This window comes from Bolinopsis microptera, chromosome 1 (assembly GCF_026151205.1).
Source record: "Bolinopsis microptera isolate Bmic1 chromosome 1, MBARI_Bmic_1.0, whole genome shotgun sequence".
NCBI classification, from domain to species: Eukaryota; Metazoa; Ctenophora; class Tentaculata; order Lobata; family Bolinopsidae; genus Bolinopsis; species Bolinopsis microptera.
Genome location: NC_087072.1, coordinates 16,147,103 through 16,166,101, shown reverse-complemented (window position 1 = coordinate 16,166,101; position 18,999 = coordinate 16,147,103). Strand labels below are relative to the sequence as shown.

Here is an 18,999-nt window from a genome sequence, read left to right as displayed (position 1 = left end):
CCATATAGCCTGACTGACAATTTTCTCGACTGACTGACAATGTTTCTTCTTTTTCCCCATTTAGAATACAAAGATTAGTACATTTTAGCTTATGATTAATATTATATTTTTACCTATAGTTTACCTAGATTACAATACTATTTACATTACAACTTGTATTACAGTTCAAATTCCATTTAATCTAGCAGCTCTCTTAGGTTTGGAAAGAGCAAACAACTTGGCCAGCTGTTTCTTGTCAAACTGTCTTGCTGTAAAGTTCTCAATTGAGATGATGGCTAAACTGTTTAACCCATTAGGGACGATAGGGTCGTTTTTATGATCCACCTTTTCTAGAGGACAAACCAAATTACTAACCGCTTTAACGAATCTATAGCATATATGCTCAAAATTTATTGGGCTACATATATAATGTAGCCCATATAATGTAGCCCAATAAATTTTGAGCATATATGCTATAGATTCGTTATAGCGTTTAGTAATTTGGTTTGTCCTCTATAAAAGGTGGGTATAAGTAAGTATAGTAAGAGATAGTTTTTAATCAGCTTCAGTTTGCTGAAGGATCTTTCAGCACTGGCTACTGTAACTGGGATAGTGAGGAAAAGTACCAGTGCTGTCACTACCTCTGGGTACAGTGTTGCCAGTTGCCTCTCCATAATGAACTGAAGTAGGTCACTGGGGCCTGTACAGTTATTAAGATTGGCACCAAAATCAAATTCAAGGCTGACAAGTTTGATGATGCTTTTTTTTTGCTGTTGACAGTATATTAGCAAGGGTACGTTTCCCCTGCACCACGACATGATTATACTTCATCACTCGGGTATTTGTCCATTTCCCTGCCAACTCGAATTATTCAAGACTTAAATCTGAATAAAACTTCTGAGAAACAATTGTTTGACCACTTTGACAATTGACAGTTGCACTTTGCTGTTAAATATTTACTGTCTAGTGTCTACTGCAATCTGCATTCTACTGATTACTGTCGCCACTCTCCACTCTCCAGTGACCAGTTTTAAACTTCAAAGATGTTATAGAAATTGTTTAGCTCGAATATAGAATAGAAAGTAGAAGATTCACAAAAAAGATTCTGAAAATCAGATTACGGAAGAGCCCACCATTCTGATTTCTGGCTTTGACTGTTTGCACTCTGTACAAAGCTTTTGAGTTTAATGTGATTTAATTTGCACTGTCAATTCACAATTGACATTTGACAAGTCACAAACAAAAAGAACTGTTTGAATTAATAATTAATTTGTAATTATTACTGATTACTGAAAGTTGAAGACCGAACCGACATCTGGATTTTGATATGATGATTGACCTACAATTGTGGTGCTCTGACAAGCGCTCGATTTTTGGAAACAATATAATTTAAAACCAGTTTAGCTGAAACGCGAGGCGTAGCGACTACATGTACAGCGCGTATTTTCATTTTAAATTTCAACAAAATTCATCATAGAATATAACATTGAATAATTGATAATATAAAACTGCTAAATACTTTTTGACGCTTAATTGAAACTTCAATTTTGTTGGTTAACTTATTAAAATTTATATCTTGTATATACCTTGTACATTGTAAGTTTATACTTACCAAGACGCGCGCCGAGTTAGACTCGTCGACCCAGCAAAAGTTACTGGCTAATGGTGGTACTAGAGGTCAGAGGTGGTTTAATTTAAACAGACCGCTAGACCTCGCGTGCGACATTAAGCATGTGATTTGCTTACTGGGCCGCGCTCAGCCTGTCATTCCGCCAAATCTTTATTATGTTAATGAACATATTGCTCTAACCAGAGCCCTCTCGCTTGCAGTAGCGCGCGACCGCCGGAGGCGGCAAAGAGGGCTCTATCCATGGCCACAACTGGCACCACAAATCGTGGTGCCAGATTTCCTCCCATATTTCTGATGCCGCGCGGGACGTGTCAGTCATTTTTAGTCATGTCCGTGGATTGTGATTGTAATATCGGAAAACAATATTTTCTCATTGGATTTGATTTTTGTAGAGAGCTATTATACCTTCTTTGATCATGCACTCAATTTAACAAATTTTGCTTGTTCCTTTGTTTGTTGCAATCATTCAGTTGATCATTCGGCGGATGATCCAAAGGGCCGGGACATATTTTAATGTTAAATTCTCAATAACCAGCAGACTTGTTACCAGTTACCTTGCTACACTTTTGTCATTTGCAATTGGACTTAAGATTTATTTTCTCATTGGATTAGATTTTTGTAGGGAGCTAATATACCTTCTTTGATCATGCACTCCATTTAACAAATTTTGCTTGTTTCTTTGTCTGTTGCAATCATTCGGTTGATCATTCGGCGGATGCTCCAAAGGGCCGGGACATATTTTAATGTTAAATTCTCAATAACCAGCAGACTTGTTACCCATGCAGTTACCTTGCTACACTTTTGTCTTTTGCAATTGGACTTTGGATTTATTTTCTCATTGGATTAGATTTTTGTAGGGAGCTAATATACCTTCTTTGATCATGCACTCCATTCCACAGGGGAGCTGCCTTGGGCCTCTCCTGTTTTTAATATACATAAATGACTTAACAAACTCTCAACTCGATAACACTAGCTATGTCTTATTTGCTGATGATACAAACATATTTGTAGTTGCCAAAACTAGAGCAGAGGCCTACAATAATGCTAATAGGGTCCTACGATCAGTCCACGAGTACACATTGGCTAATAAATTACATGTTAACGCCAAGAAAAGTTGCTATATAGAATTCAATACAGCTAAAAGAAAACTTGATGATCAATCTTTATTAATTGAAAATAGACTTTACCTCAATGGCCTACCTCTCTCAAAGGTGCAGGAAACGAAATTCCTGGGAGTAATTGTCGACGAAGGCCTAACTTTCAATCCCTATAGAGACAAACTAGTTAGAAAACTCTCGTCCTGTTCTGGGAGGCTATACATGATTAAGGATAAAATTCCATCATCTATCCATAAGGACCTGTACCACACACTGTTTGAAAGTCACCTATCTTATGGCATTACCGTTTGGGGAGGTGCAAGTAATAATAAACTTCAACCACTATTTGTAGCCCAGAAAAAGTGTGTTCGTATCATGTTTGGTGACAAAAAAGCATACCTTGATAAATTTATGACATGTGCTAGGACTAGACCCATCAGTGAACAGAAACTTACTAGCAAATTCTTTGAGAGAGAGCACACCAAGCCAATTTTTGCCCGTCAATCACTCATGACATTGCATAATTTATACGCGTATCACTGCTGCAATGAACTTTTTAAAGTCTTTAAGTATCGAACACCAATTGCACTATTTGAACTTTTCTGTTTGTCTAAAAGACCCGGCAAAGAAACTCTTCTTATAACAACCATGCCCTCAAACAGTTTCGTTTACAAATCTAGTTGCCTTTGGAATTCATTCCGTCAGATGTTGGCACTGAACGACCTTGAAATCACTCATGGTGTATTCAAATCAAAGGTAAAAAAAGTCATTCTCTCGTCTCAGGGTAAAGGTGACAAGAATACCTGGGCCCCTTTGGCAAACTTTCTGAACTCAGGCAGCTTGAACAACTAAATTTGAAAAAGTAAAACTTCTTGTCTGAATGAACTATTAGAACCTCAAGAAGCTGATCCGCATGTCTCCGCTACTAAAATGTTTAATGAGCCCAATCACTCATCACTTAACAGTTTAATCTTCAAAGTGAGTTGTACAATCTAGGTTGTTTTAAGTAGCTGTTGATAGTGTAAAACAGGAGTGACTTGATCGTTTTCATAACTTCGATTTACAATTTGTACCATAATAAAACTAGCACTGCCATGGGGTTCAAAAAGGGTCATTGTAAGCCTCCAGCGTAATGGTCCTAAGTCTCTGCCCCATGCAGTGCCTGTCAGCATCAGCTAACAGAATAGCCCTAACATAACGATCAAGCCACAAATTAGGTTCTATAATGATTTAATATTGTTGAATAAAGAGATTTGAATATATTATTTGTTTTATTCTGAATATTTGTTTTATTCTGAACAAATTTTGCTTGTTCCTTTGTTTGTTGCAATCATTCATTTGATCATTCGGCGGATGATTCAAAGGGCCGGGACATATTTTAATGTTAAATTCTCAATAACCAGCAGACTTGTTACCTGCAGTTACCTTACTGCACTTTTGTCTTTTGCAATTGGACTTTGGATTTATTTTCTCATTGGATTAGATTTTTGTAGGGAGCTAATATACCTTCTTTGATCATGCACTCCATTTAACAAATTTTGCTTGTTTCTTTGTCTGTTGCAATCATTCGGTTGATCATTCGGCGGATGATTCAAAGGGCCGGGACATATTTTAATGTTAAATTCTCAATAACCAGCAGACTTGTTACCTGCAGTTACCTTGCTACACTTTTGTCTTTTGCAATTGGACTTTAGATTTATTTTCTCATTGGATTAGATTTTTGTAGGGAGCTAATATACCTTCTTTGATCATGCACTCCATTTAACAAATTTTGCTTGTTTCTTTGTCTGTTGCAATCATTCGGTTGATCATTCGGCGGATGATTCAAAGGGCCGGGACATATTTTAATGTTAAATTCTCAATAACCAGCAGACTTGTTACCTGCAGTTACCTTACTACACTTTTGTCATTTGCAATTGGACTTTGGATTTATTTTTTCATTGGATTAGATTTTTGTAGGGAGCTAATATACCTTCTTTGATCATGCACTCCATTTAACAAATTTTGCTTGTTCCTTTGTTTGTTTCAATCATTCAGTTGATCATTCGGCGGATGATTCAAAGGGCCGGGACATATTTTAATGTTAAATTCTCAATAACCAGCAGACTTGTTACCTGCAGTTACCTTACTACACTTTTGTCATTTGCAATTGGACTTTAGATTTATTTTCTCATTGGATTAGATTTTTGTAGGGAGCTAATATACCTTCTTTGATCATGCACTCCATTTAACAAATTTTGCTTGTTTCTTTGTCTGTTGCAATCATTCAGTTGATCATTCGGCGGATGATTCAAAGGGCCGGGACATATTTTAATGTTAAATTTTGAATAACCAGCAGACTTGTTACCAGTTACCTTATTACACTTTTGTCATTTGCAATAGTACATTTGTTAAATGTACTATTGTATACTGTTCGATCTGTTGTTTTATACATTTGAGTTCACATTGCACTTTATCAGATCATAATTTCAGTCGACTAATATTTTCTTGTCTTAAAACAGCTTATTGTTTAACATTTTACCAATTACTCTGTCTTATTGTGTTTCATTTTAAACTGTTCGATCCGAATTGTGAGTTTGTTTTATACATTTGAGTTCACAGCTGCACTTTATCAGATTATAATTTCAGTCCACTAATATTTGCTTCTCTTAAATCATCTCATTGTTTAACATTTGACCATATTTATTTTTATATATTTATTAGCATAATTTACAGCCATCTATATCTCTGAGAAACACTATCAGTGAACCTACCCCAGTATTGCTGTATTGGTTAGCAAAGTGAGTGATAACTAAATATGTGAATGACCCCTTACAAAGGATCCTGTACGTGCAGAAATAGTATACATCGAAGTACACACTCATCTGCACACTAAAGTTACACTCGCTACAGTTCATCTCTCGGATTATTCCAGAATTGCGCGCAAACACACGTGTTGTCTCAAACAGTGAAACAGTCTGTTTCATTGACATGTAGGTCGACACTCTCTCGTTGTGTACGTTTTGAGAACTTTTGTTTAGACTTTAGGGGCCATCTACTTGGGACGTCCGTCAAAATTGCAGATTTTCAGACCGGCCCCGGGGAGCACCCCCTCCCCCTGTCCGGGTGTGTCCGAATTTTCAAACCCCCTCCCCCGGACGTCCGGATTTCCAGCTACTTTAAAGAGTACAAATAAAACCAACTCAAATTCATTGTTAATAAAATGTGTAGTCACTTAGAATAGACAATAATACATTTAGTGTCGAACAAGTTTAGCACAGTTACATTAAGGTACTTAAGTAGGTAGCCATCCAATGGAATAAGTTTTAAGGCAGTAGCAGAATATGCGAGTTGTGTCTCGGCTCTCATGAGCTGCTCTGGGAAACGACTTCTCGTTCAAAATACAGGGATCTAAACTTACTGAGTAATTAGTGTCAAAGAGTTGAAATAAATGCGACTTTTTCGTTAATTCTGCCAAAATTTCCGGACGTCCGGATTTTCAGAAACCACTTCCTATCACTGTCCGGATTTGTCCGAAATTCCAAAACCACCTCCCCCTCCCTTTTTGCTGGACGTCCTAAGTAGATGGCCCCTTAATATTTTATTTGATGCAGAATAGCTGACAGCAGCTACAATTGTACATTTGACTCAGTCTTTCTGTGCTTTCATATCTTAAGTCTGATATTTACTTTGCTCCTAAACCTTCTTTTAGTTCTGACAAAGCAAGATTTGCCATGATACAGCGACTTTTTATGTCGTCATCGCTGCATAATTTAGACTTTAGAGCCAAGGTACTAAGGCAGATAGCTGATATTCAGGGCTCTTTCCCCCTAGACGATTTTGGAGCCCGCTGTTTGACAATATTTACACTGACAAAAATTGGTCGACTCTTTTATCTTATTCTCTCACATTAAACAACATTAACCAGGTTTTTTTTTTTCTAGAAATGACTATAATGTGACTATTGCATTGGATAGAGTTTTCCAATGGCATTGTTTTCTACCTATCTGACCTATGTTGAGTTTCACCAAGACTTGACGGGGCCATCACATCTTTTGACCACCCCAAAGTCTCACTCGTTGCGCCAACACAGCAGAGAGTTCGTGAGGAGGGGCCTATATCCCTGATCAGCGGCTTATCCTTTCGTCCACCACAACACTAACTCACACAGTAACTGATGACAATCCTTTCCAACTAATGCTCACTGAATTTATCCTCAGCGCTTCTGTGGACACAGCATGGCACCAGGTACTCTCCCTTATTTTTCCCTATTTATTTTGTTATATTACACAAGCTGAACTGGCTCGAGGGATACCCTTGATTTTTACACGTACCTCATTATTGCATCATATCAAGTTTAAGTATGTTAAATTCGATTCTAATCGAAATAAAATGGTTAACATTTGCAAGATAGTAACATTTGTTTCACTTCAGGGACGCGGACGGATCCAGTGATCCACTAACTTTTCCTATCAGAGATCTAGACGGACCTGAAAATAGCACCTCCTGTAGTTCCCGCCTAAACAGTATCGAAAGATTGATCTAGAAGCTTTGACAGAGTTTTAGCTCTTTATGTCTGCCACATTGACTTTCTGATGAATAAAGGAAAAAATCGTAAGCCTTTTACAATATCTAGCGCCAGCCGGCCGCGCGTTATTGACATTGTGTAGACCCTTTGAAATTTTTTAAAGCTTTTAAAAACGGCCATTTCTTAGGATCGATGTCCTTAAAGTTAGTTGTTCAGATCATTCAGAGGTTATCGTTTAAAGTTTAGTTCAGTCTAAAAAAGAAATCTGAAAGAAGGTAAATATCTTAAACCTCAGCTGCTTTTCCTAATATGCGAGATGAGTCTGTCCGACCAAATTTTATTTGGTTAGCCGTCAGGGCAGAAACTCAGAATCTCAACGAATCTTTATTTAGTTGCTTATCTTAAAATCTGTTTCAGGTAGGTGATAAGGTGACGTTTGCAGAGCGGCGTCTATTGAATATCATACCTTTATGTTTGAAGCTGAGACCGGCGATATTCCCAAGTAATACGGCAGATGAAGACACAAGTTTTAGTAAGGGAGGGCTCCTGCAGAGATCAATTCACGGACGCTAATGTTGCCTTGAATTATAGTATGATAACCGACAGAGTAAGTTTGTATTATATGATTAGTGTTTGTGAAGTTAAGTTGTAAATCAAGTCGGAGGTTTTGTGATGTATAAGTATAATGTCTTGATAAATGATTCAAATTTCTGATTGTCTCTAAATAGACTTAGTGAAGACAGATTCTAATAGAAATAAATAGTTGAATAACGTATCGACATAACTACGTCATACTCATATCCTCAATAAATGTAATGGATTTGTAGTGTTGTAATTAGTTTAAAACTAAGAATAAGTGTGCAGATGATAATATAGCAATATAATATTGTGCCCAGACCCTCCCAGATCTGCCTTCAGCTCCCTGTCGTAGTCAGGGATTATAAGGAGCTCTATCTACTTATCCCTTTTCAGGTGACGTTTGCAGAGCGGCGTCTATTGAATATCATACCTTTATGTTTGAAGCTGAGACCGGCGATATTCCCAAGTAATACGGCAGATGAAGACACAAGTTTTAGTAAGGGAGGGCTCCTGCAGAGATCAATTCACGGACGCTAATGTTGCCTTGAATTATAGTATGATAACCGACAGAGTAAGTTTGTATTATATGATTAGTGTTTGTGAAGTTAAGTTGTAAATCAAGTCGGAGGTTTTGTGATGTATAAGTATAATGTCTTGATAAATGATTCAAATTTCTGATTGTCTCTAAATAGACTTAGTGAAGACAGATTCTAATAGAAATAAATAGTTGAATAACGTATCGACATAACTACGTCATACTCATATCCTCAATAAATGTAATGGATTTGTAGTGTTGTAATTAGTTTAAGCTAAGTTAAAGTATAAGTGTGCAGATGATAATATAATAGCAATATAATATTGTGCCCAGACCCTCCCAGATCTGCCTTCAGCTATACATTTTGTAACAGCAACATTTACATTGTATTATGTATTATATTGTATTATGTAATTACATTAAATGACGGGTGGGCGACAATTTACCCCCCGACAATTAACCCCCCGACAATATAATTTAATACAATTAACCCTGACCCTGACCCTGACCCTGACCCTGACCCTGACCCTGACCCTGATCCAGGACCCTGACCTTGACCCTGACCCTGACCCTGACCCTGACCCTGACCCTGACCCTGACCCTGACCCTGACCCTGACCCTGACCCTGACCCTGACCCTGACCCAGGACCCTAACCCTAGGCCTAACCCTGACCCTGACCCTGACCCTGACCCTGATCCAGGACCCTGACCCTGACCACTGACTCTGACCCTGACCCTGACCCTGACCCTAACCCGATCAATTGACCCAGTGTAATTACATGGGGGTCAATTGTCGTACTAAGTCCTAGATTTCGCGACAATTGACCCTAGTTTAATTACATAGGTAGGGGGTCAATTTTCGGGGGGCCAATTGTCGTACTAAACCCTAGATTTCGCGACAATTGACCCCAGTGTAATTACATAGGGGGTCAATTGTCGGGGGGTCAATTCACAATTGTCGCGGTACCTAAATGACATGTACTTTTTCAGGATGAAGTCAAAGTCAGGCCTGCAGCGACGAGCCCCTTTCTTTCGGATTGTGAAGTGTAATGTTAATGTTTAATGTAGCTGTTTAACGTCGAAAATTGTTAGTTTGTAATTGTTTTTGAGAAGCAAAATAATTAATCTGAGAAGTGTTTCCAGTTTTATAAAGCTCAGGCATGGGCACCGTATTGTTTATTTAGTTATATTTTATACAATATCTTTGACCTTTGTCGCATTAAGTTGTAGTACTACTACTAGTAGCGGGGTAGTGCTAGTAAATACTGAATACTGTGTTTCGTTTATTCTATAAGTATATAAATATTGCATTGTGTATCTTTGTCGCATAGTACATAGTGTAAGTTGATAAGTAGCGAGGTAGTTGATACTGTTTCGTGATGTATTGTGATCGTACAATCTTAATTATTCGTATTATTATACCGCAATTCCTGTATTTTATCGTCTAAAAGTGAACAATACCAAATTAAAATAAACAAGAGGCATTTATAGCCTTCGATAAGTATAAATAATCGCACACGATGTACGTGCACCCGGGGTTAAATACGACGCAACTGTCAGCACTGCGCGCGCGCACACGTACCATCTTATGTGTGCTGATCTGTATGTGCCTATCCTACTTGTGAAACAAGCGCGTCACGCAGTACGCGTAGGCACATGGCTATGTGAAATGAACATATTAGCCTGGGGTCCCCAGGTAAGTGATTTGCACGCGTCATGGCGCATTCCAATCTTAAAGCAGCCAGCACGTGACACAATTCAGCCAATCAGAGTACACTAGGAATCTGCAAAGTTAAAGTTGCAAACTTTTGATCGGCCCAAAATGACACTTTTCTGGAGATTTGTAGATAACTCCAAATTTACGTTGTTTTAAATGTTCCCCCTGGAGGGAAACGTTACTTTTACAAGACGTACATGTTGCAAAAAACCGGAAATCTTTTGATACGTCATACGTTGCATTACATGCCACTTTTCGCCGCCGAATACGTAACATGTATCAAAAAAACTCTAACTCTTTTACTTTCAAAGTTAGGTTCCATCCAGTAAGAGTTTCTGGGGACAGTTTAATTAATATTCGAAAAAATATTTTACGAGTATTCACCCGATAACAACAATTTAACAACTGCATTATGAATATTATAATATTGATGCATTTATTTACCTGGCACGTTATTTTTATGCGTGGCGCTTTTTTTCATTTTTATTAGTTTTCTAAACTTGTTGCACTGGCGAGAACAGCAAACAAAATGGTATAAACTAGTTTTATTACATAAATTGTAAAAACAGTTAAACTTTATGTTGACTAAAAAATTGATGAATTTTCACTGTATATATAGTTTTATTGTGAAAGCATGATAGATTTGTGTGGATAAATATTTGGCTCAGTGATTTAGTTTAGAAGATGTGGCGACTGTATTTTAAGTATATAGTGAATTTACGCCGCGCGCAAAATTTATCAATATTTCGATCTGTGCGCGAACGTTTGCGGAGTAATTCGGTTGCCATGTTTTTCCTATCACCGTGGTGAAATATTTCAGTCTGCTGTAGACACCCGCCACTGGGCATTTCGCTACTCCGTAACTTCTGTATGTATCACTCATGATATCATTCCTGTTTAAAAAGTTTATTTGGTATTTGTTTATATCCGGATATTTTCAGTGTGGTTCTAATTAAAGCTCAATTTCTCGACTCTAGAATCATACAGTTAAGTCGGTAAACTTTTACCAACTTAAGAATTTTCTTGCCGATGATCATTCGTTTGTTTTTCAGGAGATGATAGGAGTGTTCGAAAATTGTATGTTTACTTGACACCGAATTGATTCTGTTAGTTGCCTCTTTTAGGGTCTTGCAGTGCTAAGTTCGCGCCTAATCACAATTGCATGATTGAATGCTTCCCATGCGCTGATCAATCTCTGCAAAATTTGTAAAACTATCGCATATCAAAATTGCAAATATAGGGTCTGTTGGGGTTTGACTCTCATAGCAGCAGAAATAATGTTGATTTTCTTCTTACTTGCTTGGACTACGTTGCCCAGCGTGTACCTCCATTACTCCTTAGCATAATATAGATTTGCCAAGTATTACATGGCTTTAATTTTCTTTTTAGGATTATAATAAATATTATATCAAAATTAAACATTTAAAACTTTTCCAATGCATCTTTAAAGTTTGACCTCCAAATTAACTATTCGAACTTCGATTTATAATAGAGATGATATCCTCGTTTCCATGCTATATTTTGATGATAGTCGAATCCTTGTTAACACAACCCTATTCCCATTATATGATTTGTGTATTAATTCCATAGTTATGTTCCCCACGCGACGGAAAGTAGATGATTTCTTTCTCAATTAACATTAGACCGTACCTATTCAACTAATATATCTACTTCAATCTTTAGGTAACGCAACCATGTTCAAGAACACATTCCAGTCAGGATTCCTGTCCATTCTCTACAGTATAGGTAGCAAGCCTCTTCAAATTTGGGACAAGAAAGTACGTAATGGTCACATCAAGAGGATAACAGATAATGACATCCAGTCTCTAGTTTTAGAAATTGTTGGTACAAATGTGAGTACAACCTACATCACTTGTCCTGCTGACCCAAAGAACACCCTTGGAATCAAACTCCCCTTCCTGGTAATGATCATCAAAAACATGAAGAAATACTTCACCTTCGAGGTCCAAGTTTTGGATGACAAGAACGTCAGAAGAAGGTTCCGAGCTTCAAACTACCAGTCGACTACCAGAGTGAAGCCCTTCATTTGTACCATGCCCATGAGACTCGACGATGGATGGAACCAGATCCAGTTCAACTTGTCTGACTTCACACGACGAGCATACGGTACCAACTACATCGAGACCCTGCGAGTGCAAATCCACGCCAACTGCAGAATCAGGAGAGTGTACTTCTCTGACCGTCTCTACTCCGAGGATGAGCTGCCAGCTGAGTTCAAACTATATCTTCCAGTCCAGAACAAGATGAAAGCTAATGCTGCCCAATAGAATACTCCCACAGCACTATCCGGACTTTCATTTAACTCAAACTTGATGTTTCCATTTCCAATGCTGCACTTCGTGAATGAATAGCTTGAGCGATTGCTGGGTATGGCTCAAGATAAGACAGATGGATTTTGCCTCAGACTGTTTTTCCAACGCGAAGTGTGTACGTTATCTGAAAAGACTTTAGATTTCCCCAATTGGTTTGCTATTATGAAGTTTTTTTATGAACTACTGTATTATGTCACGCCAGTTTCACAGTTTTTGGTATGAAAACCCACTTACCATATTATAATATATCCAATTGTCCGTTTTCGAGGTAAATATTTTCCTGATACTTTACTTATGAATAATGAAAAGATCTGCATGAATTGAGTAAATGCATTTCGTTGCTGCTGTGCTGTGCGATGATGTTATACAATTTTAGTGTTGATTTTACTTGTACATACTGAAAAATAGTTAAACGCAAGCTGTTTCATTGATTTAACGACCAGATGAAGAAGAATAATATATATTCGATAAAGAACTATTATTCAATTAATTTCAACTACAGTTTTATCTGCTTCGATATGACGATTTCATTATATAGATTTAAATTACCAACTATTGCCATATCTAATACTATTATCTCTGATAGGGGTTTATATGAGTGGCTACTTGGACGTCGTCAATGATATACTAGCTCGATACTACTGGGTTCCCTTTCTAGCGATGAGAGGCTCACTAACCGTGTGGTCCTGTCTGACGAGTCCTTTCTTCAAGGAGGGAGAACGGGAAGTGGGAGAAGTTTCTGAACTATTTGTTCATCCTATTAGAGCTCTTAGACCCGTTAAGATAACCGGACCCTGGAAACTCGGCCCTAATGGTTTCTTATATGATAAAGGTATGTGTTTGTTGTTCAAGGGGTCTAATGAGAGATTGAAACATACTGCTAATGGACACGAGGCTTTGTTTGCTATCAATTTGAGTCTGATTGACGATTCCACAAAATTACTTCTGACCCACAAGGATCAATCTAATCTTATTATTGATTTGACTGAATTTGAAATTGTTGAGAACTACGAAGTGGAGAAAGATCCTAAAGATAACGAATATTGCCATGTTGGCGACAAAGCAAGTAGGTGGATATCTGATGTCCTGGGTAAAGAGGTTCGTCTCATGTTTTCTCCACAGAAGACACTCTCTGGTGAAGACATGATTATCGCAAGTCTTGACCCCGTTCATATAATCGGGGAATCGTCCCTCATAGCTTTTAGCAAAGATGCTGGCTGGGATGTCGAGATGGAGAGATTTAGACCCAACATTGTGTCAGTCGGACAAGGCGCATATGAGGATGAGACGTGGCAGGAAATAAAAATAGGAGACACCGTCTTGGAGTTCGATCATAGGACAACTCGCTGTCTTATTACTAACGTGAATTTCGACGGTGTAAGGGCTCCGGATACCATGAATAATCTGAGGAAACTGCGACCACGATGTGAGAAAACTAATAAACCTGTGTTCGGGAGCTATTTCGCTGTAAAGCAGACTGGTCACGTGAAGCCCGGGGATAAAATTATCTTGGTTAAAAGCAGGGTTCATTGATTATTCATATTTTTATCTGATTGGTTAACAATAAGTAATTTTAATAACTGTCTTTCTTTACTGGACACAATCATTTTATGGTGCTGCATAGTGCAGATGTTTAAATGCAGTTATGGGTTATAATGTGCATTATCAAATTGAGAATGTTTTAAAAGTTCTCCAAAAGCAATTTATTTCCCTTAGCTTTTGATGATATTCTTGATATTTGTCCATAAAATCTGAACCGATTTAAAAGTGCATGATTTTATTATTTCCATGCTAAGTCTCGCTTGAATGACCATGTACATCTTCTTTGGGTATATTTTTTAAGTCGAAGCGTGTAATAATTGTTAGAATTTACAATTTATTTATATCGTTTTAGATTGCGTGACCCTTTCCATGATCTAAACCAATTACTTTTACAATAATCAATTATTTTTTCGATTGATTTTTCGGGTTTTAAAATGTTTTGTTGGATGTTATTTTACTAAACTCATTTTATACACCCCTTTATCTTGAATTCTTGTTAATCATTTTACTTTTTTGGGATCTATATTGCTCTTTTTTTATTTTGTTTAAAGTTTCTAATGTTTAGAGGGGTTGCAACGACTAAAAATCGTGATTCAATGATGCAAATTTGAATAGATCAGAAGACTGAAATCCGAGAAAATATATAGCACAGTTATGTAATTGGGACAAACTCATGTTAACCGCAGTAAAATGACTAATTGTGTAATAATCTTACCCTCCTGTAGCAGATCATGGACATGTCTCAGTACGAAACGGTGCACAACCCTGGAAACTCTGTTTACACCTGTGCCAAGGTAGAGAACGTCAACCTCAACTCCAAGTACAATGAGGTGGAAGGGAACCTGAAGGATGTAGTGAAAGGGTACCCGGAAATGGAGCAGCACCCCATGTACCGTACAAGTAGCAACAAGTACGGTAGTTTGGGTCCTTGTCATCAAACAACTCCTCAAACATTCCACGGCATCTCCAGTAAGTTCTCGGAACATTTGAATAAGAGTGGTATGTACCGCAATCAAAGTCTTAACACTTCCATGGACGAGAAAAATATTTGAAATGCTGCGGTTTTTAAATGTGGGCAATCATCAAATTGTGAATATCCGAGTATTTTGCGCTCGTTTTTATAATTTTGGTGAAAGTTCGGCCAAAATTCAAAACATCTCTAGTTACCCTCGGAGAGTGCTTTTAAATTTGAGCTTTTCAAAACAGCTTGTCTCACAACATTTCCAAGACAGTTACCATGACAGCGTTTATTGCATGTTTAAAATCGGTCCAACGTGACAGTTTATTGGTCACGTGGTGAGATTTTATTGTTAAGATTGTCATGCTACGGTGCAATGTTACGCTTTAAAATACTGTGCAAATACATTCTGCATGAAAATATCGTAATATTGCCAACTCCAACTTGTATGATATTTACAGTATCTCTGGGTTGCAATATCTAATATCCGTTTTTTTTCTAATGATGTAGAGAATATTGCGCAAAACGCCAAAACTGTTATACTGATCTAGAATATAGAAGAATGAAGAATATGATGTTAAGTTGTTTTATATTTGTTTAGTAATTTATGAGTTGCTGTGATTTTTGTAAATTAATTGATGTTAAAGATTTTAATAGCTTTTGGATCTTTATTTTACGCTGTAGTTCTACTTTTTATCCAGATTTAAGTTTCCCTAACTCATTGCAATTTCCAAGTACATACATACTAATTACTTCGAAATAAAACCCTGAATATTGTGTGACGCAGTATTCAAGACGGTCTATGAAATATGCGTGAAGTTGAATATATATCCACAATTCTCATCTAATTGTGCACACTATATATGACAATAAACACTGCAACTGACCTGTACATTTCACACACACAGACTATCATGGCGTATAGCGTGGAGGAAGAGGAGGGACCAAAGTGCTCGTTTTCTATTTATTTAGCAGAAGGAGACGCACTTGCTAAACAGGGAGATTTTGTCAAGGCTATCAACGCGTACTCCATTGCTTTGGATATCCAACCTGATGATAAGAACTGCCTTGTTGCAAGGTTAAATTAATTTACTTGGTGGATATTTTTGTAAAATTATCGTCCAGAAAAATAAAACGGTAATGATAGCACTAGGATTTATCCGTTTTTCATTAGAATATTTTTGTGGGATATTTACTGCTTCAGCAACGTGTTGATTTTAAATAACTTATCTTCCCTCAGGTCAAAATGTCACCTGAAATTAGGTGATGCTGATTCCGCTCTTAAAGATGCTGAATCATGCCTCAAAGATACGAATGACTTTACCAAAGGGTTATTCCAGAAAGCTGAAGCTTTATATGCGATGGGAGATTTTGAGTTTGCTCTGGTTCACTACCATCGCGGGAATAAGCTGAGACCAGAGCTGAACGAGTTCAGATTGGGAATTCAGAAAGCAAGGGAAGCCATCGACAATTCCATTGGAAGTAAGTTTCTATAATCCATACTCCATAGAGTCAAATTACTTTCGGCATTGAAGAAGTAGACTGATAATTCGTAAATTCATATCGCTATTGCGTGGCCTTAATATGGTAATATTATATGGTAATATTATGGTAATATTGACTCATTAAAAAAGGATTAAATAATGGACTAATAAGTCTCCTTTTTCAGATCCGAACACCGTGAAGTTAACGTCTAAAGGAGACCTGTCATACTTCTACAAGTATCTAGATGAAAAGGCGGGAAAGAAAGGCAAACCTGCCGCTAGAAAGAAGCCCCAACCTCGTGCTCCTTTCTCTTCTAAAGTCAATAATGAGAAAGAGAACACCAAGTCACTGGCTGGAGATAAAACTGTAAAACAGGTTATTATATTTTCAAACCATCAGCAAAATCCAGTAATTCGGTTGGTCACTGATTAATAGTTTTTCATCTTTTTAATAGGTTGCGGCCTAATATTTTCGTTCAAATTTGGACTGATCTGTGGCCATCATGTCGCCCACACTTATGAATTTTGTCTTTAAATTCCAATCTTTCAATTAAACAGGTATGATATTTTAATTTTTCAGCTTCTCGGAGAACTATACGAAGACAGAGAATACTTAGAGAAACTACTGAACGATTCCCGTGAGTTACATAATAATGAACCAAGTTGTATGGGGAAGTTAACATATAACTTTAGCTCCGTGGACCAGGGGAGGAGGGGTTTTTAATATGCTTATTGTACTCGTTGTATTCGTTAATGAACAGCCATGTGCAAACGTGCTGACTGCTGGTGTAGGGAGGATGAAAATGATAACAAAAGTGCTTCTGTTCTATGTGAACGGTCCCTACTATTTATATTAAAAACCTCTTGATTTGATTGAAATACTACCTGTTTAAGATAACAAAATATTAATGCTGAAACCCAAGTTCTATCCGGAGGTGCCACAAAGCAATCAGACAACACCATCAAGAGCTTAGTGTCCAATGGTATCAACTATCTCGACTCCAGGCTCGACTTCTGGAGGCAGCAACAACCGCTTTACTCTCGTAAAAAGAAGAGGATAGACCAGGGAAACAGAAATCGACTTATTAAGGGATATCCTTTTGATACTCCAAAATTGGAGCGAGATTACACATTAGACACATTTGCAGATTCATGTCGCACGTCAGAACTTGAAGTTCTCACAGAGCCTTCTGTCGTTACTGATAGAGGCTGACTTCACTTAAATAGTTGAGATTTCTATCCTCATTCAATCGAGATTTTAACTACTCCTGTTGTAGTGTGCAGAATAGTGCACATCATTGTCAAACTCATTGTGCCCACATTTCATGTCCATCACACACTTTTGACTTTTTATGGTGATATTTCTCTATTTCACGGTACTTTCATGTCAACTTTAACCCATTTAAACTGTTACCCTATTGCTACTTATCACTTGTTTTGGTTTTTATCATTCACAACTTTTGGCCTCATGTCATTTGTAAGAAACCCCGAGTCCATTACCCAAACTTTAATTTAGTCCGGTAGATTCATGTGCATTGTACTGTTGCATCTGTTCACCGACGAATGCATTTTCACCTCAAAGGGAAATACATCTGTGTTGCTAACGTTATCATTAACCGCAATAACTGTTAAATTCCTTAACCAACTCACACGATCGGAAGTGATCCAACAAATTACGTGTTACGGAACCTCGACGATATTGATGCAGGTATGATATATATATACATGTATATAACGAGGTAGATTTAGTATCGCTATTCAAGAGCACTATAACGTTGGGCATTATAATTTATACCTTTATATGTATCGGTCGTTACATGATCGGTGAAGTTTATAGAGCTGTGTCGGCTTCTTGGATTGTGCCCTTGTTTAACACATGCTTGCCTGTCGCAGCCCTGAAACGGTCTTCGAGAAACGATATTCTACCATCGAAAGCAAAAATTGTCATTATTCTGTATAACGCGCAGTAAATGCGCGCGCTATTAAACCACGCACTTTTGACATCTCCATAGCAACGAAAAGTAGCCTGTAAACAAAGCTTCTCACCCGTTGCCATAGTAAACATAATATATTTTCAGCGTTAGCGGACGGAAAAGCATCGGATAGTTTACAACTAGCCAGAGCATGTCTTAAGAAAGTCAAGCAAATTGATAATCTGCCTAATAAAAAGGAATTCGTCGCTAATCTACATTCCAGTATTGGATGTGCTCTGTTAGAAATGGGGTCTTTAGATCCTGCTTTAAAAGAGCATAAAGAAGATCTAACCATCAGCAATTCTATGTGAGTTGGTGCCTATAATATAAATATGTTTATCATTAAAGAATAATCTAAATTTTGAACCCCTTTTCACTATTTATATCACTGCTTGTCCTGTGAGACTAATCATCATAAATATTTCAGAAAATCAGAAGAGGGAAAAGCAAGAGCACTGGATAACATCGGTCGAACTTATGCGCGTAAAGGAGATTACTCAGAAGCAGTGAAATAGTGAGTCCCTGCTGTAGTCAAAAGGCTTATTGATGATTTGAATTGATTGCATTTTTTGCTTTCCGTATGACGTGTTAATCACTAATTCTGAGTTATTGATCTGTGATCAGTTGAACTCTATTCTAATGAGAATTTATTTCAGTTGGGAACA

General features: G+C 37.5%; 4 protein-coding genes and 1 long non-coding RNA gene across 5 annotated transcripts in view; all 5 read left to right on the top strand.

Annotated features, from left to right (window-relative positions):
* LOC134825983 (mitochondrial amidoxime reducing component 2-like) overlaps window positions 1-13,997 on the top strand; it is a 33,387-nt gene extending 19,390 nt beyond the window's left edge. Inside the window, exon 2 of the mRNA XM_063838201.1 lies at window positions 12,964-13,997. Within this exon, the coding sequence (XP_063694271.1) occupies window positions 12,972-13,910 (939 nt within the window). The 5' untranslated portion in view covers window positions 12,964-12,971 and the 3' untranslated portion in view covers window positions 13,911-13,997. The remainder of the gene's footprint in view (window positions 1-12,963) is intronic.
* LOC134822009 (uncharacterized) lies at window positions 7,135-8,605 on the top strand. Its single transcript, XR_010161105.1, has 3 exons — window positions 7,135-7,299; window positions 7,631-7,820; window positions 8,186-8,605. It is a non-coding gene; the product is annotated as an uncharacterized LOC134822009 (long non-coding RNA).
* Window positions 11,704-12,790, top strand: LOC134825984 (cilia- and flagella-associated protein 20). The gene has a single exon (XM_063838203.1). It carries the CDS (start codon window positions 11,739-11,741, stop codon window positions 12,330-12,332), a length of 594 nt encoding a protein of 197 aa, XP_063694273.1. The 5' UTR covers window positions 11,704-11,738; the 3' UTR covers window positions 12,333-12,790.
* Window positions 13,998-14,650: 653 nt separating the features above from the next.
* On the top strand, window positions 14,651-14,971 carry LOC134820531 (piercer of microtubule wall 1 protein-like). The gene has a single exon (XM_063831003.1). It carries the CDS (start codon window positions 14,651-14,653, stop codon window positions 14,969-14,971), a length of 321 nt encoding a protein of 106 aa, XP_063687073.1.
* Window positions 14,972-15,785: 814 nt separating this feature from the next.
* LOC134825978 (outer dynein arm-docking complex subunit 4-like) lies at window positions 15,786-18,848 on the top strand (the record flags this gene model as incomplete). Its single annotated transcript, XM_063838197.1, is given in 8 exon segments — window positions 15,786-15,955; window positions 16,118-16,359; window positions 16,547-16,737; window positions 16,942-16,999; window positions 17,297-17,453; window positions 18,014-18,069; window positions 18,440-18,641; window positions 18,762-18,848. Coding segments are annotated over 8 exon segments (1,157 nt in total), but the record flags the coding sequence as incomplete, so codon positions are not given.
* Between the last annotated feature and the right edge of the window lie 151 nt (window positions 18,849-18,999).

Coding starts and splice junctions, on each gene's coding strand:
- LOC134825984 (XM_063838203.1), top strand. CDS start 11,739: ATGTTCAAGAACACATTCCAGTCAGGATTCCTGTCCATTCTCTACAGT.
- LOC134820531 (XM_063831003.1), top strand. CDS start 14,651: ATGGACATGTCTCAGTACGAAACGGTGCACAACCCTGGAAACTCTGTT.